The sequence below is a fragment of the Saccostrea cucullata genome, unplaced genomic scaffold (genome assembly GCF_032062105.1).
Source record: "Saccostrea cucullata isolate Sc308-1 unplaced genomic scaffold, CSIRO_AGI_Scuc_v1 ctg1483, whole genome shotgun sequence".
Taxonomy (NCBI): Eukaryota; Metazoa; Mollusca; class Bivalvia; order Ostreida; family Ostreidae; genus Saccostrea; species Saccostrea cuccullata.
Genome location: NW_026932763.1, coordinates 33590 through 49334, shown reverse-complemented (window position 1 = coordinate 49334; position 15745 = coordinate 33590). Strand labels below are relative to the sequence as shown.

General features: G+C 30.8%; 2 protein-coding genes across 7 annotated transcripts in view; one reads left to right on the top strand and one right to left on the bottom strand.

Moving 5' to 3' along the window:
• Positions 1 to 2484, top strand: part of LOC134236039 (multiple epidermal growth factor-like domains protein 10) — a 110315-nt gene extending 107831 nt beyond the window's left edge. Inside the window, exons 7-10 of the mRNA XM_062718224.1 lie at positions 353 to 490; positions 948 to 1088; positions 1545 to 1656; positions 2290 to 2484. Coding sequence (XP_062574208.1) covers positions 353 to 490; positions 948 to 1088; positions 1545 to 1656; positions 2290 to 2452 — 554 coding nt within the window. The 3' untranslated portion in view covers positions 2453 to 2484. The remainder of the gene's footprint in view (positions 1 to 352; positions 491 to 947; positions 1089 to 1544; positions 1657 to 2289) is intronic.
• An 850-nt stretch (positions 2485 to 3334) lies between these two features.
• LOC134236037 (receptor-type tyrosine-protein phosphatase epsilon-like) overlaps positions 3335 to 15745 on the bottom strand; it is a 43255-nt gene continuing 30844 nt past the window's right edge. For 5 of the 6 annotated variants that reach the window (XM_062718217.1, XM_062718219.1, XM_062718220.1 and 2 more), the window contains 20 exons: positions 15439 to 15576; positions 14477 to 14580; positions 14245 to 14363; positions 14075 to 14130; positions 13481 to 13767; positions 12807 to 12894; positions 12617 to 12684; positions 12348 to 12384; positions 11822 to 11919; positions 11330 to 11458; positions 10376 to 10524; positions 10065 to 10200; positions 9421 to 9567; positions 8946 to 9039; positions 6977 to 7050; positions 6715 to 6849; positions 6267 to 6386; positions 4880 to 5028; positions 3774 to 3909; positions 3335 to 3471 (listed from right to left, as the gene is read on the bottom strand). In XM_062718217.1, coding sequence (XP_062574201.1) covers positions 3394 to 3471; positions 3774 to 3909; positions 4880 to 5028; positions 6267 to 6386; positions 6715 to 6849; positions 6977 to 7050; positions 8946 to 9039; positions 9421 to 9567; positions 10065 to 10200; positions 10376 to 10524; positions 11330 to 11458; positions 11822 to 11919; positions 12348 to 12384; positions 12617 to 12684; positions 12807 to 12894; positions 13481 to 13767; positions 14075 to 14130; positions 14245 to 14363; positions 14477 to 14580; positions 15439 to 15576 — 2342 coding nt within the window. In that variant the 3' untranslated portion in view covers positions 3335 to 3393. The remainder of the gene's footprint in view (positions 3472 to 3773; positions 3910 to 4879; positions 5029 to 6266; positions 6387 to 6714; positions 6850 to 6976; positions 7051 to 8945; positions 9040 to 9420; positions 9568 to 10064; positions 10201 to 10375; positions 10525 to 11329; positions 11459 to 11821; positions 11920 to 12347; positions 12385 to 12616; positions 12685 to 12806; positions 12895 to 13480; positions 13768 to 14074; positions 14131 to 14244; positions 14364 to 14476; positions 14581 to 15438; positions 15577 to 15745) is intronic. The other variant, XM_062718221.1, reaches the window with a different exon arrangement.

Below are 15745 nucleotides of genomic sequence, written 5' to 3'. Positions count from 1 at the left end.
AACCCGCGCATGAAAGAAAGAGACTTCATATTTGGTATGCTTATCTCACTCAATAAGATCTTACAAATGACACCAAGGACATTTACCTTGTGACTCTGACTCTGACCTATATGCTTAAAATAGCTTTTTTGAACCTGAACCATAACTTTTGTGCCATGAGAAATAGGGACTTCATATACATATATAGGGACTTCATATACATACTCCACTTATCAAGTTCTTTCTAATGATACCAAGGTCAATGACCTTGTGGATTTGTAAGTGACCTATATTGCCAAAAATACCTTTTTTTGAACTTTGTGCCGCCGGGCGCATAGTGTTTCACAAACACATCTTGTTTTTACATTACAAGAATGTGATGATAACAGATATGGACAGGATTGTGGACAGATATGTGGAGCGTGTCTAGGATATAAACAATGTCACTACATCAATGGGTCTTGTCTAGAAGGATGTGATGCTGGATATGAAGGAAACCTTTGTACAATGGGTAACTCTATGAATTTCTCAATAATGAAAGCTGCATAAGTAAAGCTCTCTGGGTAAGAAAATTCGGACAGAAAATCAGAAAGTTACAGGTACCGATACAAATATCTACATACATGACAGGGTATCTCTAAAATAAATAGATATCTTACTCAAATCCCAAATAAATGATATATCTTCTTATTGTTTCAAACAGCTAGAATAATGCTTTTATTGATTTTTAATATTCTGACGTACATGTTGATATAATGCTGAAACATTTTCTTTTTTAATGAAGAAACTGGTGATAATTGCACATCGATTATTTTGTTTAACATTGTATTTTATTTTTTTCAGCATGTGCATAATCTTAAACATTTTTAAATAATCGACAGCGAGCTATATAATTATGCAGCCATAAAACCAGAATGTTGTTAATTTTATCACAGAAAGAGTTGAAACATTTCCATATTACTTCTAAGGTTGTTCAACTGGAAAGTTTGAAAAAGACTGCAGTGAAAATTGCAGCGTTAATTGTGTGGTAGCTACAGTATGTCACAGTGTTACAGGAGAATGTCCGAATGGATGTCAGCCTGGTTGGGAAGGGAACCATTGCGAAAGGCGTATGAAGATCTTGATTGTTTACACAGTTTATTGACTTAAATACTTCCTAATGCACGTTGCAAAATACCTATTGTGTTGTGTTTATAAGCTGATTTCAAACGTCAAAGAATTTAACATTTGAGTCATGTGACGTTTTGAATCAAAACACTCCTCTAGAACGATATTGATATACATAATGGAAATCATACAATAATGATATTGATATACATAATGGAAAACATACACAAATGATTAGGTGAACTGGCAAAAAATGAATCTTAAAACCTTTTTTTAAATCTTAAAAAAAACATCACAACATTTAAAGCATGTAAAACGCATCATGACAATTAAATACATTAATATAAAACATTTGAAAAATTTAGCAGACATAAAAAATAAGATATAAGACAGAGAACAAAATAAAAGCTTGCTTGAATCAGTTCCCCTTTAAAAAGATTTATGAATTGACATTGTAGTTCAAGTAGAGGATAAAGAAAACTGCCACCCAAGCTTTTATGGCATCCTTGGCGCATTTTTGGTATCTGTTACAGCCAATGTCGTCTTCATTGCTTATATCTTGCTTAAGAGGTATGTAAGATTATTAAACTTGTACTGCTTAAATTGATCTTTTTTTTCCGTTTCACATGTGCATTTCAATCAATTTATAAATAAAGATTGGATTAATTAAGCCCTGTTTACATAGTTTTATTATAGTCAAGTGACAGCAAATTACATCTTCATGTATGGGACCGATCGGAAGTAAAATAATAAAAGTAATTGATTATTCTAGTCAAATGGATGAAATGTGGCCCAACGCTTTAACTATGGAAATAGTTTTCATCCTGAGAAAGCTTTATCTACCATAATCAAAGTTGCTTAAAACACAGTCAATAATTGTCATGTTACATAAAACAAATCATTAATTTCTTTTCTTTGAATTAATTATCTGTATTAAGTATGCTGACCTTGTGTTTGCAAATCTTGACTGGATTGTGATGTTATTTTATTATCATTCTTTTAATCAGAATCCGAATCGAAATCAGTAAAAATGTTGAGAAATTTTCTTTTCGGGTCAATAGTGAAAATTTGATAACAGTTAACACTCTTCTGGCAGGCTGTACAGTGTATCAATTGGGATGACTGTTTAATTTTTGTGTAGAGAATATACTTACAATTCTTAACTGAATAAAACGATAAATGATATTTATTTTGGTTTTAAAGAAAAAATGAGAAAAGAATGACTGAACCAACAATTGAAGAAAAGTTCAATAATGAGAAAAGAAAACCGAGTGACATTTATGAAAATTCGGATAAAAATGTCACTGGAGATTACCTGGAACTAGGCGAGTTGGAGAACCACTCTCATTATGATGCACTCCAGTAGCTGGGACTGGAATAAAGGAGTTGGATACGACGAAATAGAGTTATTTTTCATAATTTTCAAGTTTCTTTTATATGTAAATAATTTTATATACTTATACATGTATATAATATTTAATTTACAAAATTCTGATGAACCCCTCTATGGCATTTTTTTCGAGTTTTTTCCAGATGTATAAGATATGAATTCTGCAGCCTCATAATAAAATATTAGAGACCCCCCCTCCTCTCTCTCTCTAGTTTTTCATATTTGTTGATATTCAATAATTGTAAATAGTTATTTATATATGGTAAATATATTTGTTATTATAGTAGTTAAGAAAAGATTCTACTTGAAATTCTGCAAGTTTTAGTGTACAATAATAATAAATGTTTAAAGAGGATGCATGTTTTTTTTTTGTTTTTTGTTTTTTGTTTTTTTTTTAAATGATAGATCCCTTTTGGACATGATTGGCAAAGTCTCCACTGTGTTCTGAACACGTGTTCAAAATGACAATATTTTCAATCTTTGTATAATGTTTTGTTTGAATTTACATAGCACATGTATATATTTATACTTAAATTTATACTCATTATATATAATCATATATACTTATATACTTATATTTATTCATTAAGAAAAACTTATATATTAACATACGCGATTTTCATATGAACGCCTTTAAATTCAACTTTTCATTTAAAAAAAAAATGGAAACCAACATAAATAAAAAAAAATATAAAGAATATAGCTTATTTATGCGAAAATTTAATCCAAAATTATGCGAATAAACTTAATATTATAATTATATAAACATGACTGAAGCTGTTATTTTTCAATAAATGGATAAAAGTTTCATTGTTTTTTTTTTATTTCATATGTATTAGAGGCATAAAGATTTTTTTTACAAAAAATGTTGTAGTAATTTTAAATTTATAAAGGATGCCGCGTATAGATCCACCACTTTACTGATTGCTGTAAATGATTTCTGTGGTACTTTGTATGTGATCATATACAGATCTAAAGATCAGGCCATACTCATCCTGAAAAAAAATCAAAAAAATATGTGTAATTTCAAAATTATGACTATAGCTAGAAAAAAAAATAGGTTTTACCCACGAGAAAAAAAAGTCATGCGTTTTGTTAATGTTATGATGATATTTTTTGCTTACTTAAATTATTCCAGACACGAATTATTTTTATAAAAATCTTTTCATTTGAGGGGTCAGAAATAACAAGCAAATTTGTTATCAATTTGTGACCTATTACATCATTTTCATGGCAACTTCACGCATTCAGGGTAATTTAAAAAAAAAATATTTAATAAAGTACCAAATGTACTTACAAAATTAGCACAGAATTCAGGCCTCCTAACTTGAAGTTGTTTGACGGCAGTGAAGATATCCACACAGTCGTCCATGTTAATCTGTTGTATCACGTTATGTACGGCACAGAAAACGCCACACAGGGACGCTCCATCTCTATTGAAAGAAGGAATGATATACATCAATTTATGTTAAAGAATAATTATACATTACACACAAAATTATTGTGATAATTGTTCATCATTCTCTCAAAACTATACACCTGGCCATTAGCATTACCGTTTTAACAAAAGAAACAGAAGTGATTAACGTTGTTTTGTTTTGCATTTGTATATTATAAGCCTTAAATGAAATCAGGTACCTACACTTATTTATCTTAAATAGCAACAGCAAAGAAGAAGACAGAAACACCTAAAGTTTGACATAAATTTTACAAATTCAAATATCTTTTATGCTCATCATTTTGCTTGGATTTGCTTTACTTAGCCTTTTGAAGAGTGATCTTTGCTGATATAGCCTAGAAGCAATAATTCTGAATGTTCATTCAGTTTTTAAACAAAACAATTGATGACATGGTTTAATCTAGATCTAAAACAAGTTCCTATCTTTCGTTATATAAATCAGATTTCCCGCGATGATCGAAAACGAAAGTAGAGATGTGCCACATGGCTTGGTCAATTGAGTGATTTCTAGTTCTACTGACTTTGATGATAAAGTTGTGAGCTTCTGTGCTTTTAAAGACGATGTAAAATATTTTCATCTAATTCTTAAAACATGTAAAAGCTGTATCTCCTTTTTCATGGCAGGGATGTTGATTAATTTATCGTTACCAATGTAATCACTGGTAGTCTTGTGTTGTTGTCGTTGTCAAATCCTTGCTTGAAATCTATGTACAAAACAGCGTTTGTATGATTCCAAATCAAATCACGCGATATCTAGCGAGATTTTATGAGAGTGGCTTCTAAAATGGATACCCAAGCCAACCAAAAATACTTTAGACGCAGTTTTTGTAGAAAAGCGGTAGATTTCTGAATTAAATCGGTAGACGGGAGATGGAGTGAAAAAGCGGTAGACTCCCGCGGAAATCGGGAGAGTTAACATGTATGTATAAGAATATTTGAATTACTTGCTAACAACTGTTATTGGCTTTTCATTCTCAGAAGTCAGAGCGACAGATACCATGCTTCTAAGCTGGGATGTGTCTAGAGGTTTTCCAAATGTTTTAATGGCGACGTTTGGTTCAATAATGGTTACTGATTGAGCTTCCTCCTCACCCTAAATTAGTAAATTTTATTAAATAGAATAGAAATCGATTAAGCAAAAAATAGTGTTAATATTTAGAAAAAATACAATATGTGAATATACACAAGATGGTAGCTAATGTAACTATATCTATATTATATACTTATGAAAACAACTTAAAAGCTAAAATGTAGTGCTATACATGTATGTATTGATCTATAGTATATTTTAAAGAGAAAATTACATACCCTTTTCCATATCACATCCTGTATCAGCCCGAGACACCAATATCAGCCAGAGGGCCAAAGGCCCGAGGGCTGATATTGGTCGAGGGCTGATACAGGATGTGATGTGGAAAAGGGTATGTTTTATTATATTTATTACATACTTAGTAATAAAATACAGAACACATTAAGTTGAGAAGAAAATAAGTAAATATTCATGCATGGACTTCTTAAAATGTACATACTCTATTGTCTCATACAGTTTCGGTTTGTTTCTGTACTATTATTTCAAGTGTCCCCAATCCGTTATTTGAAAATAATCTATTACATGTATCTGTAAATCAAGATTAACCATATTTTCAAAAAGTTAAAATAAAGAGAATATGAACCCACCGAAAATTGTGTATGATCATGAGTACTGTTTTTGTGGTTTAATTAATTTACTTAAAGGGTGTGATATTGAAATCACAATAGCCGTATCAGCCCTGCAGGGCTGATATGGATTTGCAGGGCTGATATAGGTTATCAGCCCCCCAAATCCATATCATCCCTGCAGGGCTGATAGGGCTATTGTGACGTCAGCCATATCGCATATGCAAAAAAACCTGTATTTATTACTTAATATGTAAAAAAAATCAAATTATCTCTGGCCCCGTGGGGATCCGGGTTGGAATAGGTCCTCAACACCCCCTTGCTTGTCGTAAAAGGCGACTAAATGGGGCGGTCCTTCGGATGAGACCGTATAAACCGAGGCCCCGTGTCACAGCAGGTGTGGCACGATAAAGATCCCTCCCTGCTCAAAAGCCGTAAGTGCCGAGCATAGGCCTAAATTTGCAGCCCTTCACCGGCAATGGTGACGTCTCCATATCAGTGAAATATTCTGGAGATGGACGTTAAACAGTATACAATCAATCAATCAATCAATCAAATTATCTCTGCTTTATTGGTGTAAAAGCATATTTATTTTTTTCATTTATCATGTAAGTTTATGCAGAACAGATAAATGTATTATGTCCGAATCATCATTAATAAAAAAAAAATACTCACATTAGTTTGCACCACGTGAATTTTAGTACTTGTGACATCAGTTCCGGAATTTGACTGATAGTGAACAGTGAAAGGGGAGACTGCCTTGGGAGAGGAAGAAGTAGGTAACCACATCGTACTCTACAACAATGAAAATTAAGACACATATACAGTGTACAATCATTAAATTGTACTATTTTTTATTTCATCTAATCTTGTAATTACCAAAATATTTGAATATTCTGAGTAATTAGCGTTAAAACTATTTTTGTTGATTTAGCTTCTCAACATAAGCCAAATTATTATTATTATACAGTGTATCACTTCATTAAATTCTGCATCAGTAATTTTATTATGATTTTTACACTGGTACATGTACCAAAGATAATCTACGAATTATACGTTAACACTTTTTCGTTACACATCTATGCCTCAATAAAACATATTTCAGCGAATTTCAATGAAATACCGATTCAATATCGTTCAGAGGATCCATACAGATAACTGTGTCTGATTCATGGTCATTGAGCAGACGCAGGAAATCAACAGCTTCCTCTTCCGTTGGATACTGCGTCACAATAAACGCTCTGCTATTTATGTATGACTGAAAATTGCAGCAAATCAAACAATAAGAACTGTACGTAGAGAAGAATGAACATATAATATTAATTTATTTTAAGAAATAATAACAACACTTAATTCTTAATACGATTATGCATATTCTTTCTCACTGATAAATATATTGCGTTGATGAAGCTTCCTCTTTTCGACAAGACTGACGAGAGATGGACACTGAATTTATCCACTGAATAATGAAAAAAAAATTTCATTACACAATACACGGGTCATAATATCAAAATTTTATTTCAAATAAGCAGAACTTCTGGGACAAATACTATTCATCTTTGATTTTTTTTTCATCAAATGCATGTGAAATTTCCCAACTCAATAAAGGAAAAGTTAATCTTTCCATTGTTTCAAAGTGTGCATTTGTGTACATTCTTTTGCATTCTTTCATTTCCCTCAATTCTCATCGATTTATATCCTTTGATGTATTTTTTTTCTGATTTCTTACATTATATCTGACAATAAAATTTAAAATATATCTAAATGTAAACGGGAATTTTTTTTTACCATGCGTATGCTTTTTTGAAAGGATCACTTCAATTTAAATAGGGATCTGATCTAGAGGACCGGGCTTGGTTTTTTTCTCTACAAAAAACTTCTTGATTCCTGTTCCGATTAATGACATTTGTACTCCCTAGGATTTCATTTAGGCCTATATACTTTGCACACATTAATGACATTTATTTTATATCCACGGATAAATAGCCTAGACATAAGGAATAGAATTTCAGAGACAGTAGACATTACCATTATGCACAATAAGAAGTAAAGACAAAATTAATATCAATTATTACATTTGGAGATAACAAACTCAGAAAATCAATGAAAAGGTTTCTCTCTACTCACTGAAATACAGATTTAGGAAAAAACAAATTGTTAAATGTATTCAGCCTACAGTTACTGATCTATGTAGCCAAAATCAATGTGATTAAATTCTAAGGAATATATATAATTGAAATTCGACGCAGCTCAATGCTGTCAAGAATACCTAAATCAAATAACACAGAGTGAGTTACTCTTGTCCTTGGAGAAAGTGTGCTTATACTGAGTTTTGTTCCGCCTGACTGACAACTGTACATTTGATTGTTACGATTTGACATTTCTTTAGTTTTTCTTTTATCAAGAATGGGCATGCATAAACGATAGATAATTGAAGGAAAATACACAAGTTTATTAAAAAAATTAAATTGTTTTTGAAAAGGTGAAATTTTAAACTTTAAAAGTGTGGTGCCAGGTGGATTGAAACCAGCGACTTTAAAAAGAAGCATTTTACGGTGTAAAACGAACTAATATATCAACTGAGCTAGTCCGTCGATAAAAATAATAGGTATACTTTGAAGCAGATTTTCAGAATCAGGTTCCCTTATTTTTTGTAGTTTTTTGGGGAATTTCGACCCTAGGGCAGGGGTGCCCCTAAAAAATCATATCTTGAATCATTCCTTACATCATAACCTATCAAAATATCACAATTTTATTTAGGGACAGGCCTGCCCTGAAGGACTTCTAGGCCAAAATTCATGCAAAAATCAACGCTTTAACGGACAAAATGGTGTTCCGATCAACTTTGGAGGTTTATTGTGAAGTTGTAAATAATAAATTTTAGGTATGAAATACAAATTTGAAAAATTTAGACATATGTACGGTAGAAAACAACAAAAAAAAGATTAATATTTAAATGTCACTTTTTTTCGGGAAATTGTTCTCTTCTATAGGTTAATTCTTTTGTTAAAGCGAATACATCCTCATAGGTTTACACGTGTACATGTGTGCCGGGATGTCGTTATAAGCGTATAAATTGTAGAAGCTCTAGCAATCTCTTTGATTTTACTTCTAAAAGCGGAATCTGAATCAATGAGTTTTCATAAAATATTCTATTAGGTTATATAGCTAAAAACAATGACAGTATTTAAATAAATAAAACAATCACAACGATTAATTGAACATTTATTTGCTAATCCGGACCAGTCGATCCCTTTAAAACAGCTCAACTAAATAATAGCAAATAATTACTGAACATTAAAAAGCTCAGCTGGACCACTCATTTCTATTAAAATAGGTAGAATGACTACTCAGAAGGAAGTATTCCTTTCCTGTGTGCACCACCACATCCTTCCTTGGCTATCTTGTAATCAGAGTCAGTGTATGTTGGTCGTACTTTTATCAAAAGCTACAAAATAATCCAAGAACCACCAAACAGTAACCTTGCAAGATTAAACAAAAAAAAATTGCCTTATTGTTTGTGTTTTCTTGCATTTACCCCAATAAGGCTTTTATCAATAGCACATAAATCAAATCACTTTAAAATCCATTACCCATGCTCTGACTCAAATTCTTTTATATTTACACGTACATGTACTTGTTTGCTTAATCTCTTATTCAATTATTCTCTTGCGCATTTCTAACCTTTTCTTTCTTATTTATTTGATCGTATATTGTTTTGGGTCCCATTTGAAAATATTATACTAATGCAGAAACACGGCCAATAACACTTATCGTCACTTATTCTTTAAAACCGATTTTCGTCTGTCACTCGTCTTCTTTTACATACCTTGAATTCTTTATGAAGTTCGTTCTGATTGGCTGGTTTATCCATCGTGATAGATTGAGCCTTTTCTGTGAACTCTTCAATTGTGTTAACATTCACAGGGGATTTGTAAATTTCGTTTAAAGCCATGAAGATAGTAATGTACTGTTCCTGAAAAATCATATTTCTTTTTTTAGAATACTAAAATCAGGTTAAAACCAATGATCTAAAAGCAATAAAAAACAGAAGTCTATGATAAACAGACAGATATTTCTTTAAATAACAAATAAACACATAAGTTTTTTGTCGTAATTATTTACATTGGGGAGGGGTCAACTATTTAAAAACGTCTTGGGGTCAAGTTTTAGCCAAATACTTCACACCACTGTTGAATAAATATATTTTGTACTTTCAAAAATTGTCATTACAGTAATTCAATGTAAAAACAATGATTTTTTAGTATGACACATATTTTAAAAATTTTTTAATTTGTTAGGGGTCCTCATAATCTATTTATTAGATTTTTTCTATTTTTTATTTATTTATTTATTTTTTGGTTTAATATATAGATATCTTATCATTGTATCTCTGATCTTTTAGACAGCTGAGATAAGTTAGACATTTGATATATAGGAATCGTGCATTATATCTACATATTGATGACATACATATGTTTGGACCATATTCATCCTATTTTCCCTCATCTTCTTGACATATTCTGCTATGTTAACTTTTCCTGTCTTTCTTCCTATCTTGTTCAGAACGTCTATTGCTATGTATGTCCCTGTTCTCCCTATCCCTGCACTAAACCCCAAAAGAGATGTGTATATGTATATTAAGCAAACATTCAATTTACAGGCATTCCGACACATTATATTTATAACCATTATAATTTCACATTTTATAAAAGAAATATTAATCAAATAATAACTGATAAGATATAAAATAGGAGTGTAGTCTTTATAAAAGGTACATGTACCTGCAATGAACAATAGTTGGAGCTTTATTCTGATTGGTCCCCGTTCGGGTCACGTGATCAAGGAAGACAACAAGACAAAGGGGATACGGGGTTCCGTGGTCTGGCCATGAAGTATAATGAAACTGGGTCACCACACGTGATTTTTTTGTCTGAAAAATATCTTAACAACATAGTCTGTATGCATATAAGGACTGAAATGGTTTTAAATAATTACAGATAATTATTAAAATGTGAAATAATATGTTTTACACTGTGACCGTTGGGGAGAGCGCAGTTTTACCATAAGAAACACTTGCAAAATTGATCAGCCACTTCCAACATCAAGCCACACGAGACATCTTGACTAGCTGTGGCGTCACACGACGTCACGGAGCTCGTCGGAGCTTACTGAGACAGTCGAGCGTCTAACTGAAACCTAGTGCAATTTTGGTCGAATAGCGTTGCAGAGTTAATTTTGGTTTCTTTGAAAGATTTCTACAAACTGAAAACCTTTTTTGCTTTACGTTATTATTTATTTATTCGCGCAAAGGACATTGGGACTCAAAGGCATTCTGAGAATGGTTAACAGAAATAAAATGTCTGACATATGTATAGATTTCTTTCCGAATTCCCTCTGTTCTTACATGCTAGTCTATTGAGCTCTCTTCGTAACGCTCGCTCCGCTCGATATTATTAAAAATTTTAAATGAAAAATAATCTTTGATACAATTTGAATTTTTTTTTTAAACAGGAATTTTCAGAAATTCTTATGCTTAATCTGGTGAGCTCTATCTCTGTTGTGTTTTCAAACATTTTATTATTTTAGGATCTTTGGAAAATGCTCATTCACGTTCTTTTTTTTATTATTATTGTATTATTTCAATTCAAAATAAAGTTGCATTTCATATAGTGCAGTACGTACATTGTTCTTATCCAAGAATTAAAGGTGTGTATCTATTTAGATAGGGTTCTTACCTCTTTTTGGACTACCGTCATTTTTCGTACAATATAGAATGCATACTCTTTTTCCTCGATCATTTTCACAGACACAGTTCCGTAGTTTATGTGTTTGTTGGCATCTGGCCAATATTGTGTGCATTTAATCTAAAAAGAAGTACATCAATGATAAGAGAAAAAGCAAAGTGAATTAAACAAACGATATGCTTTAAATTAGTATTCAACATCTACAAATAAGTATTCATTTCTGATTTTGAATTGCTAAAAACTGAGGAAATATGGTATATATATCCAAATATATAAATATAAGCTTTTTTATGGTACATTCATTCCAATTAAGGATAACAGGAAACAAATAATAGCACTGGTTAAAATTACCTGATCATAAGCAACCAATTACAAACATCATATCAAAAATTTCAAATTCAAATATGGAACTTACAAATTTACTTTTTTATATAAGACATATTTCATTTTTCTGTTATTTGATGAACAGATAAATCAGTAAACCTTATTTCTTTCCTTCAGGTTGGTTAACATCACAATAACAGATACGTTTTCTTGCCAAATCATCCTCCAGAAATCAACAACAGTATTCTGCTTTGGTCCTAGAACAAATGCTAAGTTATTTATAATATATTATGATTAAGATTGATTTTATATTGTTTAACGCCAAGCGGGCAATTTTATCCATTTTTGGCAGATGAAACATTATGAAATTCTTATTATTTCTTCCCTATTTCTACTTCTAAGGAGTTTGATTAAATGAAAACTGAACAAGAAGAAGTTCTGGTACATTTCTGTAGCTAGACCAAATCACGTGATTAATGTCTAACTCGCAAGAGGAAAACAAAATAAGACAAGGTATCATAAAGAAAAACAATTCTCTTACAGGAGCCTGATAAGTCCTTTAATTATGTGGGTTAAAATATGGGATTAAAATTCTTTTAATTCTGTACTTGGTAGGATTTTCAGTATGTTTTTATCTCATTCTAAATAGCTTAATTTAATCAATTCAGTTCATCTGACGTGAAACCTTGTGAAGCGATGTAATCATGATCTCCTTCAGCGCCCTAAAATGTAAAAATAAAAGTATTATTTTTGAATGTTTATAATAAAAAAAAATCTTATTGTAATTGATATTGACATCTTGTATAATTATATATAAATATTTCAAAAAAATCATTTTAAATTTTCAAGGGAACAAATGTAAATTTTAATATAAAAAATAAACGAATTTACAATTAAAATGAATTATTGTGGATAAAGTTTTGATTATAAAATAAAAAGTAAACGTGTCCTTACTTCTATATAGTTGGCATTTATATAGTCAGATCCCGTTTCAGTCTTTAAAATCACTCTTGAATGATCATCTGAATAAGTAAAAGAAGGAGAAGAATGATGTAATCAAATGTGCTTTAAAATATATGCTTGACATTTAATATATTATACATTAAGAGCAGTTGACATTGAACTAAAATTAAAGTAGGCTTACAAGGAAATGTAGTCTTAAATCTATTTTTAGCTAGATTTTCATTCCTTTTTCCAACGTCACATTTGTGAATTTCACCATAAGGTAAAGTCTGAAATTAAGAAAACGTATGGTTCATTAAGCGTTTTGAAATGTGTTATAAAAAATATTAAGTATTATAAATGTAGTAAAAATGGTCCATAAACAATACGTATAAATGCATTCAAGTCAAATACTTTAATTGAACAATGCCAAAGTACAATTCTAATGATGTTTTCTAATATAAAAATAATGCTTTTGGTTCTGATGTAAGAAAAAAAAAGTATATTCAAAGTACATAATCAAAAATTACAAACAATGAAAAGAAATAAAGACTTGAAAAAAGCTTTATTTTAAAAATAGACTTTGTTGCAGGTTAGAACCCCTCTGTGGGACTTTGAGACTGTTCCTTCGGATAAGACCGTATAAACCGAAGTTCCGTGTCCAATAAGTTGCTGGCACGAAAAAGATCCCTCCCTACTCAATGACCCTGAGTGCCGAGCAAAGGACAAATTTACAACTCTCCACTAGCAAGCGGTGGCGTTTCCATATGAGTAAAAAAAAATTCGAAAGGGACTTTTAATAACAAACAATCAGTCAATCATTAAAAATCGACTTGATAATCTAATGAGAATACAGTATCTGTGTACAGAACTTACTGCATACTCCTTCTGGAACGCGTCATCATCATCTTTACTTTTCTCAGCAATATTCCGCTCTAACTGACTCAGTGGAATATCCGGTGTAGTGATGTCATTCATGTACATTTCACCATACGGGTTTTCTGCATGGATAAGCTCATCTTCATCAATATCAACTGTGTTCTCAGCTTTTTTACTTCTCACCGAATTTTTGTCTTTTGATTTCCTGGAAGCTTTGATTTTTTGGCTTCTGGAGGATGGTAGCCCAGTGTCGATATCTCTCTCATTGTCAGGTTTTTTCAGATCTTTAAATATATCCCCGGTATAACAGTTATTAGCATTGCTTTTATATTAAAAACAAAATGAAATTGTGCTACATAAAAGAAAAAAACTTAGCAATTCTATAATGGTTTAAAACATATGTAAGTACCAAAAGCTGAACACAATTCGTAAATATGCCATTTGTTAACACTTTCCCTTATATCAGTGCAAAGATTTAAAAATCTCAGCATCTCTCCTCAATTATGTATAATAAATTATTCAAATTTTCAACTAGATAAAGAATAAGAAAAGTTTCACATATAGATCTGAAGAAATTTCTTTAAATCTCACCGTGTACAGTCCTTTCGTTTTGTTGCTTGTCTTCTCTTCCTCTGAATACATGATGCCTTATTTGTTTAATAAACAATTCTATGAAGTTTATGTTTTAATAAGAGTTCAATATTAGATAGTTTATGCTTCAATACAATATGACTGTAATAAACGGTGCAAAAAGCAAATACCTTCTCAATACCAGTATCACGGTCAAAATAACAAGGAAGGCAATTAAAGCTCCGGTAATTCCTCCAATGATAGCTACTTGACTATGTCCACTATTTTCATCAGCATTTTGTCTTAAATCCTTGAAATATGCAAAAAATAAATATTATTAAATGCACTTTATTAAATGCAAATGAGTAGATATCTATAAGCATTGTACATTATTCTACATCCTTACAGAGATCATACACTCACCCCATAAATAGAACAGTCTCCAGAAAAAGAGTTACACGTACTATTTACACAACTGTCACTGCAGTTTTGCATGCAATCAAACCCATAGGTATATGGACTACATTCTGAAATGAATTGCAAAATTGAGAGAAAGCAGTTATTGTAAAAGCACAAATATATGTTGTGGATTAAATTTGGTTTATTTCCTTGATAACAATTATTAATGGAATTAAATCTAACAGGTAATTTTATATATGACTATACGTATATTGAATTACTTTTAAAAGAACAAAATTAAATGCCCACGAAACTAATTTCGATGACAATTTAACGATATTTTATTCCCACGAAAATGTGTGCCTCTACAGTATATTGCTCTTAAAAGATATCAAAAGATATCAATATTATTTTTAACCATAAGATATATTTATATATTCATTTGAAATGTCTAATTGAAATGTTTTTTGCCGTCTGTCAAATATCAACTTGTGCAAAGGAAATTGAGTAATTCAAAAAATAAATTTCATTAGGGATTTAATTAAAGGGCATTGGATTATACTGTCTGAAATGTATAGGGATAGTATTTTTTAGAAATTTTTGACCGTTTTGAAATCTGGTGCTCCGCGGGTAAATTTTTGATTTCTGTACATAAATTTTTATCATTTTATATTGTGCTTAGTTTAAATTTCTAATGAGTAATATGACGAAGATTGCATTCGAACAAAAATATTTGTCTTAAAAATTAATTACCATTAAGAAAATGTAAACAAAACAGTGGTCATTCGCATAATTTTGAAACGTAAAAATTAATCTTAAAAGATATCATTTTTTATAACCCAAATATTTATATATTCCTTTTGAAATGTATAATTTAAATGTTTTTGACGTCTGTCAAATATCAACTTGTGAGACTTGTACAAACCATAAGGTAAAACTTACTTATTCTTATGGTATAATAGATATTTTTAATACAAACACTTTACCCTGTAAACAGTATATCCCTTGGTAACCCCTGTCACACCCAGTCAAACAAGATCCATTGATGTGATGACACGAGGACGGCTGCCGACAGTCACCACAAGACTCACTACAGTTTACACCATATTTATTGTTGGAACACTCTAGAAAAGATAACATGTAACCGATTTTAAATAAAGGGTTTGAAAAATGTTTATTTTGTCTTTCTTATTAAGCATTATCGATTGTAGATAATTCAAAATAATTAAAAGTCGTTCTTTTCAAAAAAAAAATCTTTTATAGAGTCTGAACTGAGATTATTATTATTTTTTA